Source organism: Miniopterus schreibersii (assembly GCF_964146895.1).
Source record: "Miniopterus schreibersii genome assembly, chromosome: X".
Taxonomy (NCBI): domain Eukaryota; kingdom Metazoa; phylum Chordata; class Mammalia; order Chiroptera; family Miniopteridae; genus Miniopterus; species Miniopterus schreibersii.
In genome coordinates, this window is record NC_138104.1 from 41,193,013 (window position 1) to 41,213,622 (window position 20,610).

Genomic DNA, 20,610 nt, shown 5'->3' on the forward strand with positions numbered 1-20,610 from the left:
TTTTAGAATTTTGTCAAGAGTTATTTAGATTAATTTCTTTGAGTTTGGGGTCCACTGTGTCATGGGGAGGAATAGCAACAAGCAGATTATTGGAATGGAGGTGCTAATCTCACTCCATAAAACTTCACAGAAGTTTCCTGTTCAGTACTGGTTAACTCCAGCTCTGTTCTCACTCCAACCTGTCATCTCTGATTAATCACTGTTTTGACTTGACTAGTGAGACCCAGGCATTTCCTTAATTCAAACACTTCTGAAAGTAAGTTTGAAAACTGGGCTATACAGTTTTCTGATTTGTTTTTTTAATATTCTTCAGAGATTTATGACCATTTAAAAATATGTTTAGCCCTGCCAGGCATGGCTCAGTGGTTGAGCGTCGACCTGGGATCCGGGCGATCGGGGTTCGATTCCCGGTAGGGGCACATGCCTGGGTTGTGGGCTGCAGCCGATCAATGACTCTCTCATCATTCATGTTTTTATCTCTCTCTCTCCCTCTCCTTTCCTCTCTCTGAAATCAATAAAGATATATTAATATATATATATATGTATATATACATATATATATATAATTTATTGGATATTTGTTTACAGTTACTTTTAAAATTGTTTTGGAAATTTATATTCTGTATGCCATTAGTCAGCCACCAGGAAATGTTCCCACTGTCCACATTTTAAGCATAAGGCCTACTCAAGGGTGGGAGGCCAAGGAATCACTGGTTGTGTCTTTGGGCTAAAAATTTCCCCTCACTGCAATAAAGAGTTCAAACTAAGCATTTTGCTGAAAGAATTCCATATAGATTTAATGCATTGTAAAGTTAAAGGTTTCTGATCCTTATACCAGAGCATCTAAAAATTTTCCATATCTTAAAATCATCTGGAGAACTTGTTAAAACACAGATTCTTTGGCATCACCCCCAGAAATTATTTTGGTAGTTCTGCAGTAGGGGCCTGAGAGATTGAGTTTCTGACAAGCTCCCAGGCAATGCTATGTTGCTGGTCCAGGGACATTTTGAGCAGCACAGCCTTAAAGAATCTAATAAGTTGAATAGATCATCTCATGAGAATAACACACAAGTGTATACACATTCATATGAACACATAAAATTTCTATAGTTTCTTAACCTTGGGTCTAAAATAACATATATATTTTAATGTTCCTCTTTTTGATGTTACTATTGCCTTACCTTTTGGATAAATTTGCTATACTTAGGAGAGCAGCCAATGTTCTTTCATTAAATATGGATAGATACTTAAGAATAAATATGTACTTCCATGGGATTTAATTACCAATGGAAAGTTAACAAACTAGAGAAACTAGCAGTTCAACTTTAACATTTAATTATTAAGTTTTTGAAAATCAATTTATTTTAATGTTTATGAAACTTCTGCCCCACTAAGTACAGATAAGGTCCCTCCTTCCAAAGTGGATGATGTCTGAGGATTTTAGTCACAAGCTGCATAGTATATGAAGTGTGCATATGTGGAACATATTCATGAATATATAATATGTAAATTATATCCACTATTGGTCAGTTTGCTACAGAGAAATAATTGTGGTTATCACCAATGGTAGAATTATGTAGAGACTTCACTCTAACTTCACTAAATTTCACATACTAATATTCAGTATGAGTTGGGTCAATCTTAAATCTTATCCAAGGGTTTTTAGAATCATTTTTACTATAGGCTTTCAGTATGCATGACTTGGATGTCATTATAATATTGCTTAAGTGTATCTGAAACTACTATAGTACACTTTCAATCATAGTAGCTAATTATCCATGTTAGTAGGTATTATCCAGAATCTAACTCCTTTCTACAGTCCCCTCTGGGATGCTCTTCTACTGAAAATTATCTCCTTGCCTAGAAGTCAGCTGGGAAAGAAAAAGTTAGCTGTCCTTTTTCCTGTTTGTTACAAGTGCTGTTTGGTGAGAGAAAACTGCAACAAATGAGTATGCTGAAGTTTGGGGATTATCTGTAGGTTTTTAAAAATCTTTATTTCCTCTCTTTTCATCACTAATATTGCTAATTGAAGGTTGGGTATGTCCTTCTGCCAAATAAACCCTGTACACTTCAAACCAAAAATCCTCTGAATAAAATAAAATGAGAAAAACCAGGAATGGATTAATGCCTAGTGGTAGTCTGAACTATAATTACATTATTGGTACATTTCCATACCTGTGCTGGAAGTAATGGCAGTCTGATATAAGAAAGCAGCCTGGCTAGCTCTTGTTGCCTAGCCTGTACATCATGTCCCACCCAATGCATCAGAGCGTGGAAAATGGTTTCTTCATCAGGCACGTTAATATCATCACTGCACAGAAGTTTGGAGATTTCATTAGCTGGAAGCAGGAGGAATTCTTGATTCTTTATTACCTCAATGAAGTGTTCCTAGAAAAGAAAGATTATCTACTGAAACTTTGTACTTTAGACATTTCTTAACAAAATAAGCATGTCAAAGAATTTCACTTTGTTAAAATTCACAAAAGGCCAGAGATACATATATATGCATTTATAATAAATAGGTGCTATTGCTGCCTATAGCAAGAAGCATGGGGAAGTCTTCTGAAGCTGAGGAGCCAAATGCTTCTACTGGAAATTATTTAAAAACACAAGGAAAGACCATAACTGTTTCAGAGTTCATAAGGATAGTGTACAATTTGATACAAGTGCTTTTCTCTCTCAGCTGTTGTAGGTGGCAACAGCTTATAACTACAGAAATGACTAATGTCATATTGGTCTTTAGCCAAAAGCCTTAAGAGAAGGCTGAAAATTTTCAGGTTGGAGGTTTTCTTGAATGTCTGGGAGAGAGAGCTAGCTCTGGCTGTAAACACAGAGAACAACCTACTGAATTTCTTTGAGATGTTGAAATGAAAAGAAAAAAAAAAGATTGATGAAAAACCCTTTTCCCTTGATCCCCAGCAGGTGACGTTCAAGAGGCAGCTGATCAATGACTCTCTCATCATTGATGTTTCTCTCTCTCTCCCTCTCCCTTCTTCTCTCTGAAATCAATGGAATATATTTAAAAACAAAACAAAACACACACACACACACACACACACAAAACCCTTTTCTCTTATGGAAAAGCATGGTCATCTATTAATCAAGGCAAAGGTATCTTTTGCAATGGTTAACAATCTATAGATTCAGAATCATTTAAGAGTTTCCCATGGGTTTTATTAAGGGGTATGGGATTATCTTTCAATTTTTATATATTATACCTCAATTTTCCCTCTGTCAGGGTGTTTTGTCAACCATCAAATTTCAGGCAGCTGTGTTTCAACTTTATTTTATTGAAACACCACTATGTTTTTTTCAATTTATAATGTTATATATTTTTCTTTGACAACACAATAATCATTTCCAACATTTTTTATAATAAAGATCTCAAATTTCAAATGTAACAAAAAATACTTCTGAAAAGACGATAAACATGTCTAGTTGGTAATTTACATTTTACAATAAATAGATATTCTGAAAGCAGTTTAAGACAGCTTCTGAGTAACTGGGGAATCTGGGTAAATCATATCACTTCCTGAGCTCCACTCTGAGTTTAATAATTATGGAACTGAGTCGAACAGCAAACGTAGCCATACAAAAATCATCAAGTTTGATAGAGCCATAAGGAATCTCTGGTACCATAAATTGCAAGTTAACTTACTTATTTAGACAAACTACCCTCTTGTGACTAAGGCAAGCAATTGAGAAAGAACTGAGTGTCTTATTGGTAGCAGATTACCTTGGTTGAAAAGCCTCTAGCCTACAGCAAAATAATGGAGCTAGTCTTACAACTAATACTACATAACACATGTACAGAGTTTCACACTTATCAGATTTCTTTAAAAAATATTGTCATCACCAATGCAGTCTTGTGGAAGGTGGAATTATTCTGATAGGAAAACAAGCTATGTGATTGTTTGGTCTCCTGTGCAGTAAATGGCAAAGTATAGGCCTATCTTGGAGATATTGCAGGTTCAATTCCAGACCACCACAATGAACTGAATATCACAATAAAGTGAGTCAGTGCATATAAAATTTATGTTAAACCATAAACCATGGTTTCTCAGTGCATATAAAATTTATGTTAAACCACACTGTAGTCTATTAATTATGCAATGAAGTTATGTCTATAAAAATAAAGTACATACCTTAATTTAAATACTTTATTGCTAAAAAATGCAAATTATCATCTGAGCTTTCAATGAGACATAGTATGTTTGCTGGTAGAGGGTCTTGCCTAGATGTTGATGGCTGCTGATTGATCAGGGTGGTAGCTGCTATGAAAATTTCTTAAAGTAAGTAATTAAGTGGCTATGGAAATTTCTTAAAATAAGAAAACAATGAAGTTTAATGCATTAATGGACTCTTTTACAAATAATTTCTCTGTAGCATACAATGTTATTTGATAGCATTTTAACCACAGTAGAACTTCCTTTGGAATCTATCCTCTCAAACCCTGTTTCTGCTTTATTCACTAAATTTATGTAATATTTTAAATCATTTGTTGTCATTTCAACAATCTTCACAGCATCTTCACCAGGAGCAGATTTCATCTCAAAAAACACTTATTTTTGCTCATCCAAAAGAAGCAACTCCTCATCCTTTAAAATCTTATCATAAGATTTCAGTAATTCAATCACACTTCACAATCCACTTCTAATTCTAGTTTTCTTGCTATTTCCACTACTTTCTCAGTTATTTCCTCCAACGAAGTCTTGAACCTCTCAAAGTTATTCCATGAGGGTTGGAATAAAATTTTTCCAAACACTTAATTTGATATTTTGACTTCTCATGAATCATCCCAGTGCATGAAACATATTCAATGGCCAATGTGGGTCATATACAGTCAATCAAATTGAATTATGCATTTGAGAAAGTTAAGAAATTATTGAAGTGTTTTATATGATGGCTATATTTAAATACAGCCAGAAGTTGGATTTTTGGATAGATCTTGTTATGGCTTCAGAGTGGCTGCCTAATGAGATTATTGAAAATAGCCTGGCAATATAATTAGAGAAAAAAATAAATGTACTGGTTTAAATTATCTAGATATGGCATAAAGATTAATTTTAAATTGTTTAAATTGTTTTAAATTGTTTTATTTTGGAATTATTCTCTCTTAATTTCAAGGTAAACACTTTCTTCTATGCACCTTCCCAAAAGTATTTTTTGTACATTTGGTTTGGTATTCATTTTCTTTATGTTTTAACTTGTCTTTATTGTTGAAAGTGTTACAAATGTCTCCTTTGTCCCACCATTGATCCCTTTTACCCTGAACCCACCTAGGCCTTCATCACAGTATTGTCTGTGTCCATAGGTTATGCAAATATCCATATAAGGTCTTAGGTTAACCTCTTCACACCTAGCGACCCACCCCTGCCTTCGTTCTGAGATTCATCAGCCTGTTCCATGCTTCTATCTAGGATCGATTTTGTTCATCAGTTTATTATGTTCATTAGATCCCACATAGTAGAGAGATCATGTGGTACTTGTCTTTCTCTTACTGGCTTATTTCACTTAGCATAATACTCTCCAGGTTCCACCATGCTGTCTCAAAAGGTAAGGGATCCTTTGTTTTTACAGCTGCATAGTATTCCATGGTATAAATGTCTGAGAAGATGTTTGATATAATTTCAATCATCTTGAACTTGTAGACTTGTTTTGTGTCCTAATAAGTGGTATATCTTTGAGAATGTCCCATGGGCACATGAGGACAATGTCTATTCTGCAGCTTTGGAGTGAACTGTAAATGTCAATTAAATCCATCTGAGTTAGTGTGTCAATTAGAGTCACTGTTTCCTTGTTGATTGTTTGTCTGGGAATCTATCCAGTAAAGTCAGTGGGGTGTTAAAGTCCCCTACTATGACTATTGCTGCAGATCATTCCCCTAAAGCCCTCAAGAAGTTTTTGCTGTTTTGTTTTGTTTTTCTCAGCCTGTGTGAGTCTTTTTTTCTGAGGTGGGTCTTTTACAGGCAGCACATACTTGGGTCTTGTTTTCTTATCCATTCAGTTACTCTATGTCTTTTCATTGGAGCCTTTAATCGATTTAGATTTGTGGTTATTATTGATGCTTATCTATTGCTATTTTAATTTTTTATGCCTATGTTTCTCATTCTATTTCAACTTCTTATTACAGTAGTTCCTTTAACATTTTTTGCAATGCTGGTTTAGTGGTGATAATGTCCTTTAGCCTTTTTTTTGTCTGGGAAGCTCTTTATTTCACCAACTATGTTGAATGACAGCCTGGCCGGATAGAGTATTCTTGGTTTCAAATCCTTGTTTTTCATTCGGTTGAATACTTCATGCCATTCGTTTCTGGCCTGTAGAGTTTCTGATGAGAAATCAGCTGACAGCCTTATGGGAGCTCCTTTGTAGGTAACAGATTGTTTTTCTCTTGCTGCCTTTAAGATTCCCTGTCTTAAATTTTTGGCATTTTAATTATGATGTGTCTGGGCATGGGCATCTTTGGGTTCTTGCTTGGGACTCTCTGTGACTCCTGAAATTGTGTGACTTTTTCCTTCACCAGGTTAGGGAAGTTTTCTGCCATTGTTTTTTCAACCAGCTCTATAACCCAGCTTACTTTCTATATTTTCTGGTAGTCCTATGAGTACCAGCAAATATTGTTATGTTTCATGTTGTCCCACAGTTCCCTTAAATGGTCCTCCTGTTTTATAATTATTTTTTCTTTTTGGTTCTCTGATTGAGTGTTTTTTTCTACCCTGTCTTCTAATTTGTTGATCTGATCCTCAGCTTCCCCTAATCTGCTGATCTGCTGTTTATTCCTTCCAATGTTTTTTTTTTTTTAATTTTATTTCTACTATGTTATTCTTAATTTCCTTCATAATTTCTTTTTCTTTTCTCATGTGTTGAGCATCCTTCTGATCAGTATTCTGAACTCTATATCGGATAATTTGCTTATCTCCATTTTATTTAGCTCTTCTCTAGAGAATTATTTTGTTCTTTCATTTGAGGTTTGTTTTTGTGTCTCCCCATTTTGGCTCCCTATTTGTATTTGTTTCTATTTATTAGGTAGATCTGCTAGGACTCCCAATCTTTTGGATGGTCTCTGGTACAAGCCAATGTCAGATGCTGTTTGTGAATGTCCTTGAGTACCCTGTTTGAAACTTTCAGCAGTTCCCTCTGCTGGGGCTGGGTGTGTTTGGAAAGGGTCACGATGTGCACCAAGGTTTACGTTTCCAAGCTCCATGTCCAGAAGTAGATCAGGTATTCATTTTTTTAAATCTACATTTACATTGTTGTAAAACTTATTAAATAACTGTAGCATACTTGCTGAATGTTTCATCAATATAGACAACTGTTTATATGATTACGGTGGTTAATTTTATATATAATCTAAACTGAACTATGGAATGTCTAGACTTTTGGACAGTACTATTCTGTAAATCTGTAAGTGTCTATGAGGGTGTTTCTGAGTGACACCCAAACACATTAGTGAGAGTAATCTGTTTTATATAGTCTGTGACTCAAACTGTAATAGAATCATTTAAATTACTAGCATTTTTATACTATAAATACAGTATTACAAAAGCATTATTATAACAAGACTTTTACCTATTTAATTCCATTTATAATAAATACTAAAATAACTGAAAAAGAAGGATTAAAAAAGACAACAATATTGTGTTTTTATGCACATCCTGCTTTAAAACTCAGTTTCAGTCACATAATAGGAAAAGGAAGAGAAGTTGGTTTTGAGAAACAAAAATAATTCAAGCTGTGTATCAGCATGTGTTTTGTCTGCAAAAGTAAGATATGAGACAGGAAACTGTTAATATTTAGTTCAAGAATTTAAGTAATTTAACTTGAAGTTTTCCATGTTTGGCTTTCATGGTAGTATTAACATTTAATCTATATAACTGCTGTTCTTATAAATTATATGGCATCTGTGTTTAAGATATAGTAATATAAGTAGCATAACTGAATGACATATGTTAAAATATCAATTAAGTATAATATGGTTCTCCACACAATGGCATTGTTTAAAGAATATGTTTGAACTTGAAATTTTCAACATTGACCAAGGATGGAAAGAAGAGGGGGAAAGTTTTATAATAAATTTTCAGAGAATTCAAATACTAGAACTTTGGAAATATTAAGATCTGTATAAAACTCTAGAAAAATAATCTTTATTTATATGTATCACAATCCTAAAATTTTAATGTTAATTTTATGTCATTTTTAGGCATGTTTTTCTCCACAACTCACTTTTATGTACTTGTATTTTAGTATTGAATCTTAAATAATTGTAGCCACTTTCTTAACTTAAAATATTTATCTTTTTATTGGGTTCACAGAAAGATCCATCTCTTGTGTTCTTTCCTGCTTCAGAGGTTAAAAAGTTGATTTTCTTCTTTGCATCAGGCAGTTAGTGTCCTGATAATGGTAAGGGTATGTTTACCACATGTCTACCTTTTTTTGCCTCCTTAAAGATGAGCGATCTTTCATGTCACTCTTACTTGTGTGAATAAACATACTCTTATTCCATGCAAATTTCAAATAATTAACATATGAACCTGCTTATTTAATTTATTATAATTACTAATATAATTGAGAGGTAGTTTAAATTACTTAACTTACAAGATTGGACTACAAATTGCTTTTAAGCAAATTATGTTTTCATTAAGACATAAAAAGTCCATTGAATAGAATTGTCTGATTTATTAATTTTGATAGTTCTTAAGCATTCCAGTCAGTATTAATCCATTAATATTTTCTTCACTGAATATTTTCATTATAAATCATAATTTGTACAAATTTACAAACTTAAGTTCAAATAGTGCAAATATATTAAGAAAATTGTATTTTGTTAACAGTGTGGGTTTGACTTGAAATAGGTACTTGTACAATTTAATTGGGAGCAATATTTTCATTTCTCCAGGCTTTGGGACTCCAGTAAACCTTTTTAGTTTTAAAAATGAGAAACTTGCTTGAGTACAGCTCAACCAGACAAATATTTTAATCTAATTTCAATTATTTGCATGTAATTTATAAATTATATGAGCTTAAATTGCCTTTTAATTTTATCCCAAAACTAAAATATTGACTTGAACAGTTTTGTACACAAATGTGTATATATTTATATATACACATACATAAATATAGCTGTAAAAAATCCAAAAGTTAGATAATGGGTTAATACATTATTACTACAAATTAATTTGAATCAATTGATTTTACCATTGTGTACTTATGTGCCACATTCAGGAGCTCTGTACAACCCTGGGCATCTCCAAATGATCGAATCCCTAAACAGTTTGAAGGATGGAGCTGCTTTATGAGAAAATTGGAGCAGACTTCAATGACTTGAGTCAGCTGCAGGAGACAAGCTGCAGACAGCAAATTTTCAATAGTATCTTCTTTCAATTGCAGGACACCTAGATGTTTTGGAAAAGTAAACAATGATTATATGTCTCATAAAGTAGGACACAAACATATTAGCTAGTTGAAATTTTGACTTTCTTTCAATAGCAAGGATATATATATATGTGTGTGTGTGTGTGTGTGTGTGTGTGTTTGTTTATATATTTAATTTATCTTTATTGTTCCAAGTATTACAGATGTCCTCTTTTTTCCCTGTTCTCACTCCTTCCTCAGGCTTTCATACCACTATTGTCTGTGTTCATGAGTTATGCATATCTTCATACATGTTCTTTGCTAATCTCTTCCCTATGTCCTGCTGTGATCTAGTCTGAAGATTATTAGGAGACTCAGAATAGAAATAAACCTGCAGGCAGGGCTGATCACTGGGTGCTTTGAGTCTTTCCTCTGAGAATAGTGAGGTTATATTTTCAAGAGTACAGTAACAAATGTTTAAACCCAAGATATATACGACAGTCTGTATAAACTCTAATAAGATGGCTGTTGGAGGCCAGACCAGATAATCAAAAACCACTCTAACAAATGAACACTGAATACCCTCATTGCAAAGAAAAACCACTTGTTATGGTTTTATCATATTAGACATGCATCTAAATCTTAAGTGAAAAACTGTTCATATTAAGGTTCAAGGGGCATTATGCAATACTATATAAGGGTAATAAAATTTGCCATACAGGTATCTATCATTTGTATGGGAAAATATTTTGCAGCTTTTCCATCGGCTGCTTCTGCACTGGGCCCTGGGGCATTTTACTTTTGCAGTATTGAACCACCCTTTGTCATTTCAGTGTGATTTCAGCAAAGGAGCTATGTATAGCTTGTCAATTAAAAATGTAAAGATAGGGGCGGATTACATGGAAGCTACACTGACACTCTCCCAATACCAAATTGGAATTACAACTAAAATATAGAAAAACAATCCTGAATAACCTACTTAAGACTAGCTGGAGAGCACCCTCATAACCAAGGACATAAATTAGAGACAGCATAGAGACCGTAAGGAACTGCAGAGACAATGGAGGGCTGGCCAGGCTCCCACAGGGAGCAGCTGAAAGCACAGAGAGAGATCTCAGCCATGGGGTGTTCCCATTGAGAACTCTGGGGTCTAAATCTCAAGCTGAGCTCCTCAGCCCAGAGCATCAGAACTGAGAAAGGTGCTAACATAACATCAGGTTTTGAAAAGCAGTGCGGTTTCTGTCTGCCAGGGAGAGACAGCTGGAAATGTAGGAACCCTGTTAAAGGGCTAATGCACAAAATTTCATATGTAGCCATTCACCATGGACTCTGGAAGAAGGAAGGGAGAATGGTCTAGAGCTATGAGAGAAGAATCCAGGGATGTTGCCTCTGGCAATAAATCTCAGAGGACAGCCTTCTGGATTCCTGGGCTGAGTCATTCTCCTACACTGCAGAGGACAAAATTCTCAGACAGACCTTTACAATCCAGGCAGCTGTTCCCTGAGTAGGAAACAATTGCCCTACCTGGATGGAAAACATCTCGACCCACCTTGTGGAGTTTACACTCTGCTGTGGTCTGTAGTCTGAGGGTCATTAAGAGACTCAGGATAGAAATAAACCTGCAGGCAGGGCTGATCACTGGGTGCTTTGTGTATTTGCCTGATCTGCTTCTGGACCTAAAGCTTGGAAAAGCACACCTTGGTGCACATCTTGGTCCTTTACAAATGCACCTAGCCTCAACAAAAGGAACCACCAGCTGTGGATCCTTGATAGCTCAAAACAGGTTACTCAAGACCAGTCAAAAACAGTGTCTGACACTGACCTTGACCAGTGATCCTCCAAAAAGACTGAAAGTCCTAGCAGATTTACTTAATACATAGAAACAAACCCAAATAGGCAGACAAAATGGGGAGACAAAAAAAAGCACAAATGAAAAAACAAGAGAATTCTCCAGATGAAAGGATAAATGAAATGGAGATAAGAAATCTATCAGTTATAGAGTTCAGAATACTGATCGTAAGGATGCTCAACAGCATGAGAAAAGAAAAAGAAACTATGAAGGAAAATAAGAATGATTACATAGAAACAAAAAATGCATTGGAAGAAATAAACAGTAGATTAGGTGAAGCTGAGGATCAGGTCAACAAATTAGAAGACAGGGTAGAAAAAAACACTCAGAGAGCCAAAAAGAAAAAATAATAAAACAGGAGGACCGTTTAAGAGAACTGTGGGACAACATGAAACATAACAATATTTGCATCATAGGAGTACCAGAAAATATAGAAAGTAAGCAGGGTTATAGAACTGGTTTGAAGAAACAATGGCAGAAAACTTCCCTAACCTGGTGAAGGAAAAAGTCACACAATTTCAGGAGTCACAGAGAGTCCCAAGCAAGAACCCAAAGATGCCCATGCCCAGACACATCATAATTAAAATGCCAAAAATTCAAGACAAAGAGAGGACCTTTTTTTTTTTTTAATATATCTTTATTGATTTCAGAGAGAGGAAAGGAGAGAGAGAGGGAGAGAGAGAGAGACATCAATGATAAGTGAGTCATTGGTTGGCTGCCTTCTGCACGCCCCCAACTGGGGATGGGGCCCACAACCCGGGCATGTGCCCTGACAGTGAATAGAACCCTGATCGTCTGGATCCTAGGTCGATGCTCAACCACTGAGCCACGCCTGGCCGGGCAAAGAGAGACTCTTAAAGGCAGTAAGAGAAAAGCAATTTGTTACCTAAAAAGAGCCCCCATAAGGCTGTCAGCTGATTTCTCATCAGAAGCTCTACAGGCCAGAAGTGAATGGCATGAAGTATTTAACAGAATGAAAAACAAGGACCTGAAACCAAGTATACTCTATCCGGGTAAAGCAAAACAATGATCTGAAACCAAGACTATTGTATCCAGCCAGGCTATCATTCACAATAGATGGTGAAATACAGAGCTTCCCAGATGAAAAAAGGTTAAAGGCTTTATCACCACCAAGCCAGCATTGCAAGAAATGTTAAAGGAACTGCTGTAATTCAAGATGTAAAAATCAAGAGAGAGAAACATAAGCATAAAGAATTAAAATGGCAATAGATAAGTACCTTTCAATAATAATGTTAAATGTAAATGGATTAAATGTTCCAATGAAAAGACATAGGGTGGCTGAATGGATAAGAAAACATGACCCAAATATATGCTGTCTACAAAAGATCCACCTCAGAACAAAAGAATCATACAGGATAAGAGTGTAGGGATGGAAAAAACTTTTTCCATTCAAATTGAAATGAAAAAAAAAGCTGGTGTAGCAATACTCATGTCGGACAAAATAGACTTCAAAACGAAGGCCATAACAAAAGACAATAAAGATCACTATATGATACTAAAGGGGTTGATTCAATAAGAAGAAATAGCCTTGGTAAACATATATGCCAATATAGGGGGCACCTAAATATACATATATATATAAATCTAGAGGACATTAAGGGAGAGATCGACTACAATACAGTCATAGTATGGGAATGCAACACCCCAGTGACCACTGGATAAACATTCCAGAAAAAAAAATCAGGGAAAAAGTGACAGTAAATGAGACATTCTATATCAGATGGATTTTATTGACATTTACAGAACATTTCACCCCCAAGCTGCACAATATACAGTCTTCTCAAGTGCTCTTGGGACATTCTCAGATAGACCACATGCTAGGACACAAAATAAGTCTCTACAAGTTCAAGAAGATTGAAATCATATCAAGCATCTTTTTGGATCATGATGGCATAAAATTAGAAATCAACAGGGAAAACACTAAAAAAAAATTCAAACACATGGGATCTAAGTAGCATGTTATTAAACATTGAAAGGGTTACCAAAGAGATCAATGAAGAAATCAAAAACATCCTGGAAACAAATGAAAATGAACACACAATAACCCAAAATTTATGGGATACAATGAAAGCAGTCCCGAGAGGGAAGTTCATTCTACTTCAGGCCTACGTCAAAAAACAAGAAAAATTGCTAATAAATTATCTCACCCAACTACTTAAAGGACTAGAAAGAGAACAGTAAAAAAAATCCCAGAGTAAATAGAAGGAAGGAAATAATAAACATTAGAGCAGAAATAAATGATATAGGGATAAAAAAATACAAAAGATCAATGAAATCAAGAGCAGGTTCTTTGAAAAGATAAACAAGATTGATGAACCTTTAGCCAGACTCATACAGAAACAAAGAAAGAGGACTCATATAAATAAAATCAGAAATGAGAGGCGAGGAAACATCTGATCCAAAAGAAACACAAAGAGGATTGTAAGAAAACACTATGAACAACTCTATGCCAACAAACCAGACAATGTGGACAAAATGGCCAAATTCCTAGAAAAATACAATCTTCCAAAGCTGAGTGTTGAAGAATCAGAGAATCTGAATGGGCAAATCACTGCTGATGAAGATGAAGCAGAAAAGACGAAACTCCCAGGAAACAAAATTCCTGGAACAGATGGATTTACAAGCAAGTTTTACACTTATTCTTCTCAAACTATTCAAAAAAATACAAGAGGAAGGAACTCTTCCAAGCTCTTTTTAAGAGGCCAGCATTATCTGAATTCCAAAAGCAGGTAAAGACAGTACAAAGAAAGAAAATTACTGGCCAATATCCCTGAAGAACATAGATGCTAAAATCCTTAACAAAAGATTAGTATACTGGATTCAGCAATGTATTAAAAAAATCACTCAGTAGTACCTCGGTTTTTGAACGTCTCCATTGATGAACATTTCAGTTTACGAAAGCCATAACCTTGGAAGCAAATGCTTCGGTTTTTGAACATGCCTCAAAAGTCAAACATGCTACTGGGCTTCCACTGAGTGCAAGATTCTGAGGCCTAGCTGTTGGCTGTTGATCTCGAATGTTTCAGAACTCGAATGGTCTTCCAGAATGGATTACATTCGAAAACTGAGGTACCACTGTACTTCATGACCAAGTAGGGTTTATTCCAGGGATTCAAGGCTGATACAATATTCTCATATCAAAAAATGTGATACATCACATGAACAGATTGAAAGACAAAAGTCACATGATCCTATCAATAGATGCAGAAAACCATTTGAGAAAAGGCCACACACATTTTTGATAAAAACTTTCAGCAAAGTGGGAATAGAGTGATCATACTTCAATATAATAAAGGCCATGTATGAAAAACCTACAGCCAACATCATACTCAATGGACAAAACTAAAACAATTTCTCCTAAAGTCAGGAACAAGACAGGGATGTCAACTTTCACCACTCTTATTCAACATAATATTGGAAGTCCTAGTGACAGGAGTCAGAGAAGAAGAAAATAAAAAGGCATTCAAATTGAAAAAGAGGAAGTAAAATTGTCATTATTCACAGATGACATGGTATTGTATATAGAAATCCCTAAAGACTCCACCAAAAAACTACTAGATTTAATAAATAAATTTGACAAAGTAGCAAGATATAAAAATAGCAACCAAAAGTCAATTGCATTTTTATACACCAACAATGAACTCTCATAAAGAAAAACTAAAAAACAATCCAATTTACCATTGCAACAACAAAAAAATAAGATACTTTGGAATAAACTTAAAGGAGGTAAAAGACCTGTATGCGGAAAACTACAGGACATTGAAAAAAGAAATAGAGGATGAAACAAACAAGTGGAAGAATATACCATGTTCATGGATTGGTAGAATTAACACCATTAAAATGTCCATACTACCCAAAGCAATCTATAGATTCAATGCAATTCCTATTAAAATACCAATGGCATATTTCACAGATCTAGAACAAATACTCCAAAATTTATATGGAACCAAAAATAATCCAGAATAGTTGCAGCAATTTTGAGAAAGAACAAAATTAGAGGGATCACAATACCAGATATCAAGTAATATTACAAAGCCACTGTAATCAAAACAGCCTGGTACTGGCACAAGAACAGACATATAGATCAAAGAAACACAACAGAGAACCCAGAAATTGACACATGCCATTATGGTCAATTAATATTTGACAAAGGAGGTAAGAGAATACAATGGCATAAAGAAAGTCTCTTCAATAAATGGTGTTGGGAAAATTGGACAGGTACATGCAAAAAAATGAAACTAGACCACCAACTCACACCATACACAAGAATAAATTCAAAATGATTAAAAGACTTAAATGTAAGTCGTGAAACCATAAAAATCCTAGAAGAAAGGTAGGCAGCAAAATCTCAGACATCTCTCATAGTAGTATGTTTGGTGATTTTTCTCCTAAAGAAAAGGAAACAAAGGAGAAAATAAACAGATGAGACTACATCAAACTAACAATCTTCTGCACAGGAAAAGAAACCATCAACAAAATGAAAAGGGAGCCCATTCTATGGGAGAACATTTTTGCCAATGATACATCAGATAAGGGGTTAATATCCAAAATATATAAGGAACTCATACAACTCAACAAAAGGAAGACAAACAATCCAATTAAAAAATGAGCAATGGGTCTAAATAGACACTTCTCCAAAGCGGACATGCAGATGGCCAAGAGACATATGAAAAAATGCTCAAAGTCACTAATCATCAGAGAGATACAAATTAAAATAACAATGAGATATTATCACCTCACACCTTACAAAATGGTTACCATCAACAAATCATCAAATGACAAGTGCTGGCAAGGACATGGAGAAAAGGAAACCCTACTACACTGTTGTTGGGAATGCACACTTGGCGTGACCACTATGGAAAACAATATGGAGGTTCCTCAAAAAATTAAATATGGAACTACCATTTGACCCAGTGATCCCACTACTAAGAATATATCCTAAGAAATCCCAAACACCATTCAGAAAGAACTTAGGCACCCCCATGTTCATTGCAGCGCTATTTACAGTAGCTAAGATCTGGAAACAGCCCAAGTGTCCATCAGTAGATGAGTGGATAATAAAACTGAGATACATTTACACTATGGAATACTATGCAGTTGTAAAGAAGAAGGATCTCTTACCCTATGGGACAGCATGGATGGACCTGGAAAGTATGCTAAGCAAAATAAGCCAGTCAGAGAAAGACAAGTATCACATGATCTCACTCATATGTGGAATCTAATGAATAAAATAAACTGATGAACAATATAGGTCCAGAGGCATAGATGCATGGAATGGACTGATAGTTCTCAGAAGGGAGGGAGATGGGAAAATGGGAGAGAGATTAACCAAAGAGCTTATATACATTTATGCATAACCCTTGGACACAAACAATACTATGGAGGTCTGGAAGAGGGTGGGTGCTGGCTGGAGGTAATCAATGGGAAAGAAAAGGGGACTTCTGTAATACTTTCAACAATAAAGGTAAATTTTTTAAAAAAAGAAAAACATCTTAGTACAAGAGGACATTGAGCTTATATACCATTTTGTCATCTGTATTTATTTGCTGAGCAGGATAACTTTGCCCAAATACGGTGTGTCTGAAAAAATATATAAACACTTAAACAGCTGATAGCTCAATTTTGAAAATGAAATGTATTTTAATAAACCCTGTCTTTATAATTATTTAAAATGTGTGTATACATTTTTGGGAGCATCCTATATTATGCCTGGAGTTGATACCTGACATTGTCTCAAAAGTTAGCAAATGTTGCCAACAGTCCTTAAATACAAAATTGCTTATATGATTATTTTGTTAGGTATAATAATAGACTCTGTTTAAAAAACATCTGCAAAGAATTTAAGAAAATGAAATCAGAGTAATTAAACTCTTTCTTTTATATTGATATATCTGTATTATTTTGGAGCAAATATTGCTGATGAATTATTACAAATGTTATGTTATTTTGATGTTATATTGTCACTTTTTTATTTAAACCAAGCTACAGGTAAATTATAAAGAATGGTATTTCTTATGGATTCTATAAATTATACAATCTGGCCTTGTAAAATACCTTAATATGGATTCTATATATTACAAAACAGTAAATAAAAGAGTAATACATATGTGAGATGCTTTATATTTGGTTTACTCTCTAAAATATGTTGTAAAGGGGTCCAGTGCATCAGCAGACTTTCCTGTGTTGTTTCTTGTCCTGGATTTTGAAGGAAGAGCCCTGTCTATATATCTCATAAGACCCATAGAAGAATGAACTAGTATCATATCCAGACCTAAAGATTCACTTGCTATAGACATTAAATTTTGACCTGGTTATTAAGAAAAATATTAATTTCAAAATAAATGAAATTCCTAGAAGAAAATATAACAAAAAAGCTCTTTGACATTGGTATTGGCAATAATTCCTTGGGTAAGACACCAAAGCACAAGCAAGAAAAGCTAAAATAAACAAGGGGGGCTACATTAAACTAAAGAGCTTCTGCACAGCAAAGAAAACAAAAAATAAACTGAAAAAGCAACCGATAGAATGACGTAAACTATTTTCAAAACATATACATGATAAAGGGTTAATATCCAAAATATATAAATACTTATACATTTTTATAACACAAAAATAATCCATTTAGAAAATGGGCAAAGAGCATGAATTGACATTTTCCCAAAGAAGAGACACAAATGGCCAATAGGAACATGAAAAAGTGCTCAACAGCGCTAGTCATCAGAGCAATGTAAATCAAAACTACAATGAGGTATCACCTCACATCTATTAGGATGGCTAATATTAAAAACAGAGGGTACAACCAACACTGGTGAGGCTTTGGAAAAATGGGAACCACTGTGCACTCTTGGTGGGAATGTAAATTGATACAGTCATTATGGAAAACATAAGAAGATTCTTAAAATATTTTTAAAAATAGAATTGCATGATCCAGAAACCCCAGTCCTGGGTAAATATCTAAGAGAATTAAAACACGATGTTGAAGAGTTATCTACACTATGATGCTTATTGCAACATTATTTACAAGAGCCAAGATATGGAAACAACCTATCTATCTCTTGACAGATGAACTGATAAAGAAAATGTGTATATTTGTAAATGGGGCTATATACAATTAAATATTATTCAGCCATGAGAAAGATGGAAGTATTGCCATTTGTGACATGAGTGAACCTGGAGGGCATTATGCTAAGTGAAATAAGCCAGACACAGAAAGTATAGTATCACTTGTATGAGGAATAAAAAATAAAAATGAGGCTTTCATAAAAAAAACAAGTAAATTGGTGGGTACAAAGGGGTGGGAGTTGAAAATGGTAAATGTAGGTTAAATGATACAAACTTTCAGTTATAAGAAGTTCTGGGATCTAATGGACAGCATGGTGACTGCAGTTAATACAGGATTGTATACTGGGTTTTTTTTACTGATTTTCAGAGAGGAAGGGAGAGGGACAGAGAGATAGAAACATCAATGATGAGAGAGAATTATCAATCTGCTGTCTCCTGCACACCCCCTTCAAGGGATCAAGCCCACAATCCAGGCATGTTCCCTGATCAGGAATGGAACCGTGACCTCCAGGTTCATGGGTTGGCACTCAACCACTGAGCAACACCAGCTGGTCATGTATAATTTAAATACATACAATTATATTTGTCAATTATTCCTCAATAAAGTTAGAATGAATGAATACATATATGCATACATACATAAACACACACACATATATACATACATACATACTACTTGGCCCCAAAACTCATCCTGTTATCTTTGTTTTATAAATTGAGTAAACATAACTTAAATATATCAAAGGAAGAGACTGGCTAAATCTTTAATGTAGAGGTAAAATATCCCACTTCTAGTCTCATTTTTACAAATGAGAATGTATCTATATTATTCAAGAAGAGAGAGGTGTTCTTATATATTTGTGTTCAAATAGCTCTGTTTTCTTGTGGTCATCATTTTTATAGCATATTTCTTACCTCTTGCTCTTTATAGTGTATTGAATTTAAATACTGATTCTGCTCCATATTACTTTAAGAAAGTTACTTAACTGGTCTATTCTTAATTTTTTTTCTTGTAGAATAATAATAACAATAATAATGTGGGTTATATAATATAGAATTATTATAAGGATTAAATGAGTTAATGTATGCGAAGCACTTACCTGTGTAAGCATACTGCACCAAGGAATTAAGTGCATTAGGATCAACTCCTTCCATCTTGACCTCCTCTTGTTTGGCTTCAAGCACATCATTAGTAAACATTGCAGCAAAATAATCAGACACTGCACTGAGAACCAACCTGGAAAAAAATAATGTTTCATAGGAACTTAAGTCAGTCCATAATCTTATTGAAAAGCATGAAGTGGAGTCAGTAAGTTTTAACACTGGTGAGACTGTTTCTTGTATAAAGCTTTCACAGTTCAGTAAAGTGCAGTGAAATTATAAAGGCAAATAATAAGTTGATATTCTTTGGAGGATTTGTGCTGTTTTTCTTCATCAATTTCTCAAAAGTTTGGGTCTTCCAAATATCCCACAGGGAAGTGAATCACATATGGTAATGTTTTTAAATATAGGATCATAAAAATCTATTTTCCTCAATGTTCAAATTTGTAATAAATGGACTGATTTTTTCTCATTTATATTTGCTATAGTCACCAAATATTCTGTCTGCATAAGGATACTTGCCGATGAGCTGGGATTCGGAGGTGTCCAGCAATGAGTAGCACATCACACAGCTGTTTCTCTTTCAGGTAGTTCTCCATTTTATGGAGAGTTTGCTCTGCATGATTTACAGAATAGAACTGCTCGTCAGATATGCTGAGATTCATTTCTTCAGGATGTTGAGTATGCAATCTGAAAGGGAGATGAGAGTGAGAATATAGTTCATTCTCCTAGTCAGTGTACTAATGTGCAGTGGAAATTTAGGCACACCAACTCCTAAAAGAAATATATTGGATTAAAGTAAACTAAACTTTTCACTTTGATTTTCAATATTTCACTATGATTGCTGCTTAACCTTCCATTAAAGTAAAATGTCAAGGTTAGTATTTATATCTGGAATGGAACCATTATATGTATGGTTCAGCTGCAGGGTTAAGATTAATTGTGATATGCACAAACATAAACTTCAAAATGCCAGCATTTATCTTTAATATTTATTGGTATCATAATTATGACATTAAGCATGATTCTGTAGGCAGGACTCACAATGTTTCAGATTTGATTAGGACCTGATGCTTCTCCATGCTGTACTCATTAAACAACAGAAGTATTTCTTTCTTTTGTTTTTCTTTTTTAAATATATCTTTATTGATTTCAGAGAGAGGAAGGGAGAGGGAGAGAGAGAATGAAACATCAATGATGAGAGTCATTGATCGAGCCCACAACCT

General features: G+C 34.6%; 1 protein-coding gene across 1 annotated transcript in view; it reads right to left on the reverse strand.

The window, feature by feature from the left end:
* Positions 1-20,610, reverse strand: part of KLHL4 (kelch like family member 4) — a 72,645-nt gene that overhangs the window by 22,223 nt on the left and 29,812 nt on the right. Inside the window, exons 2-5 of the mRNA XM_081125887.1 lie at positions 19,907-20,074; positions 19,384-19,520; positions 9,196-9,392; positions 2,176-2,388 (exon numbers count right to left, since the gene is read on the reverse strand). Coding sequence (XP_080982013.1) covers positions 2,176-2,388; positions 9,196-9,392; positions 19,384-19,520; positions 19,907-20,074 — 715 coding nt within the window. The remainder of the gene's footprint in view (positions 1-2,175; positions 2,389-9,195; positions 9,393-19,383; positions 19,521-19,906; positions 20,075-20,610) is intronic.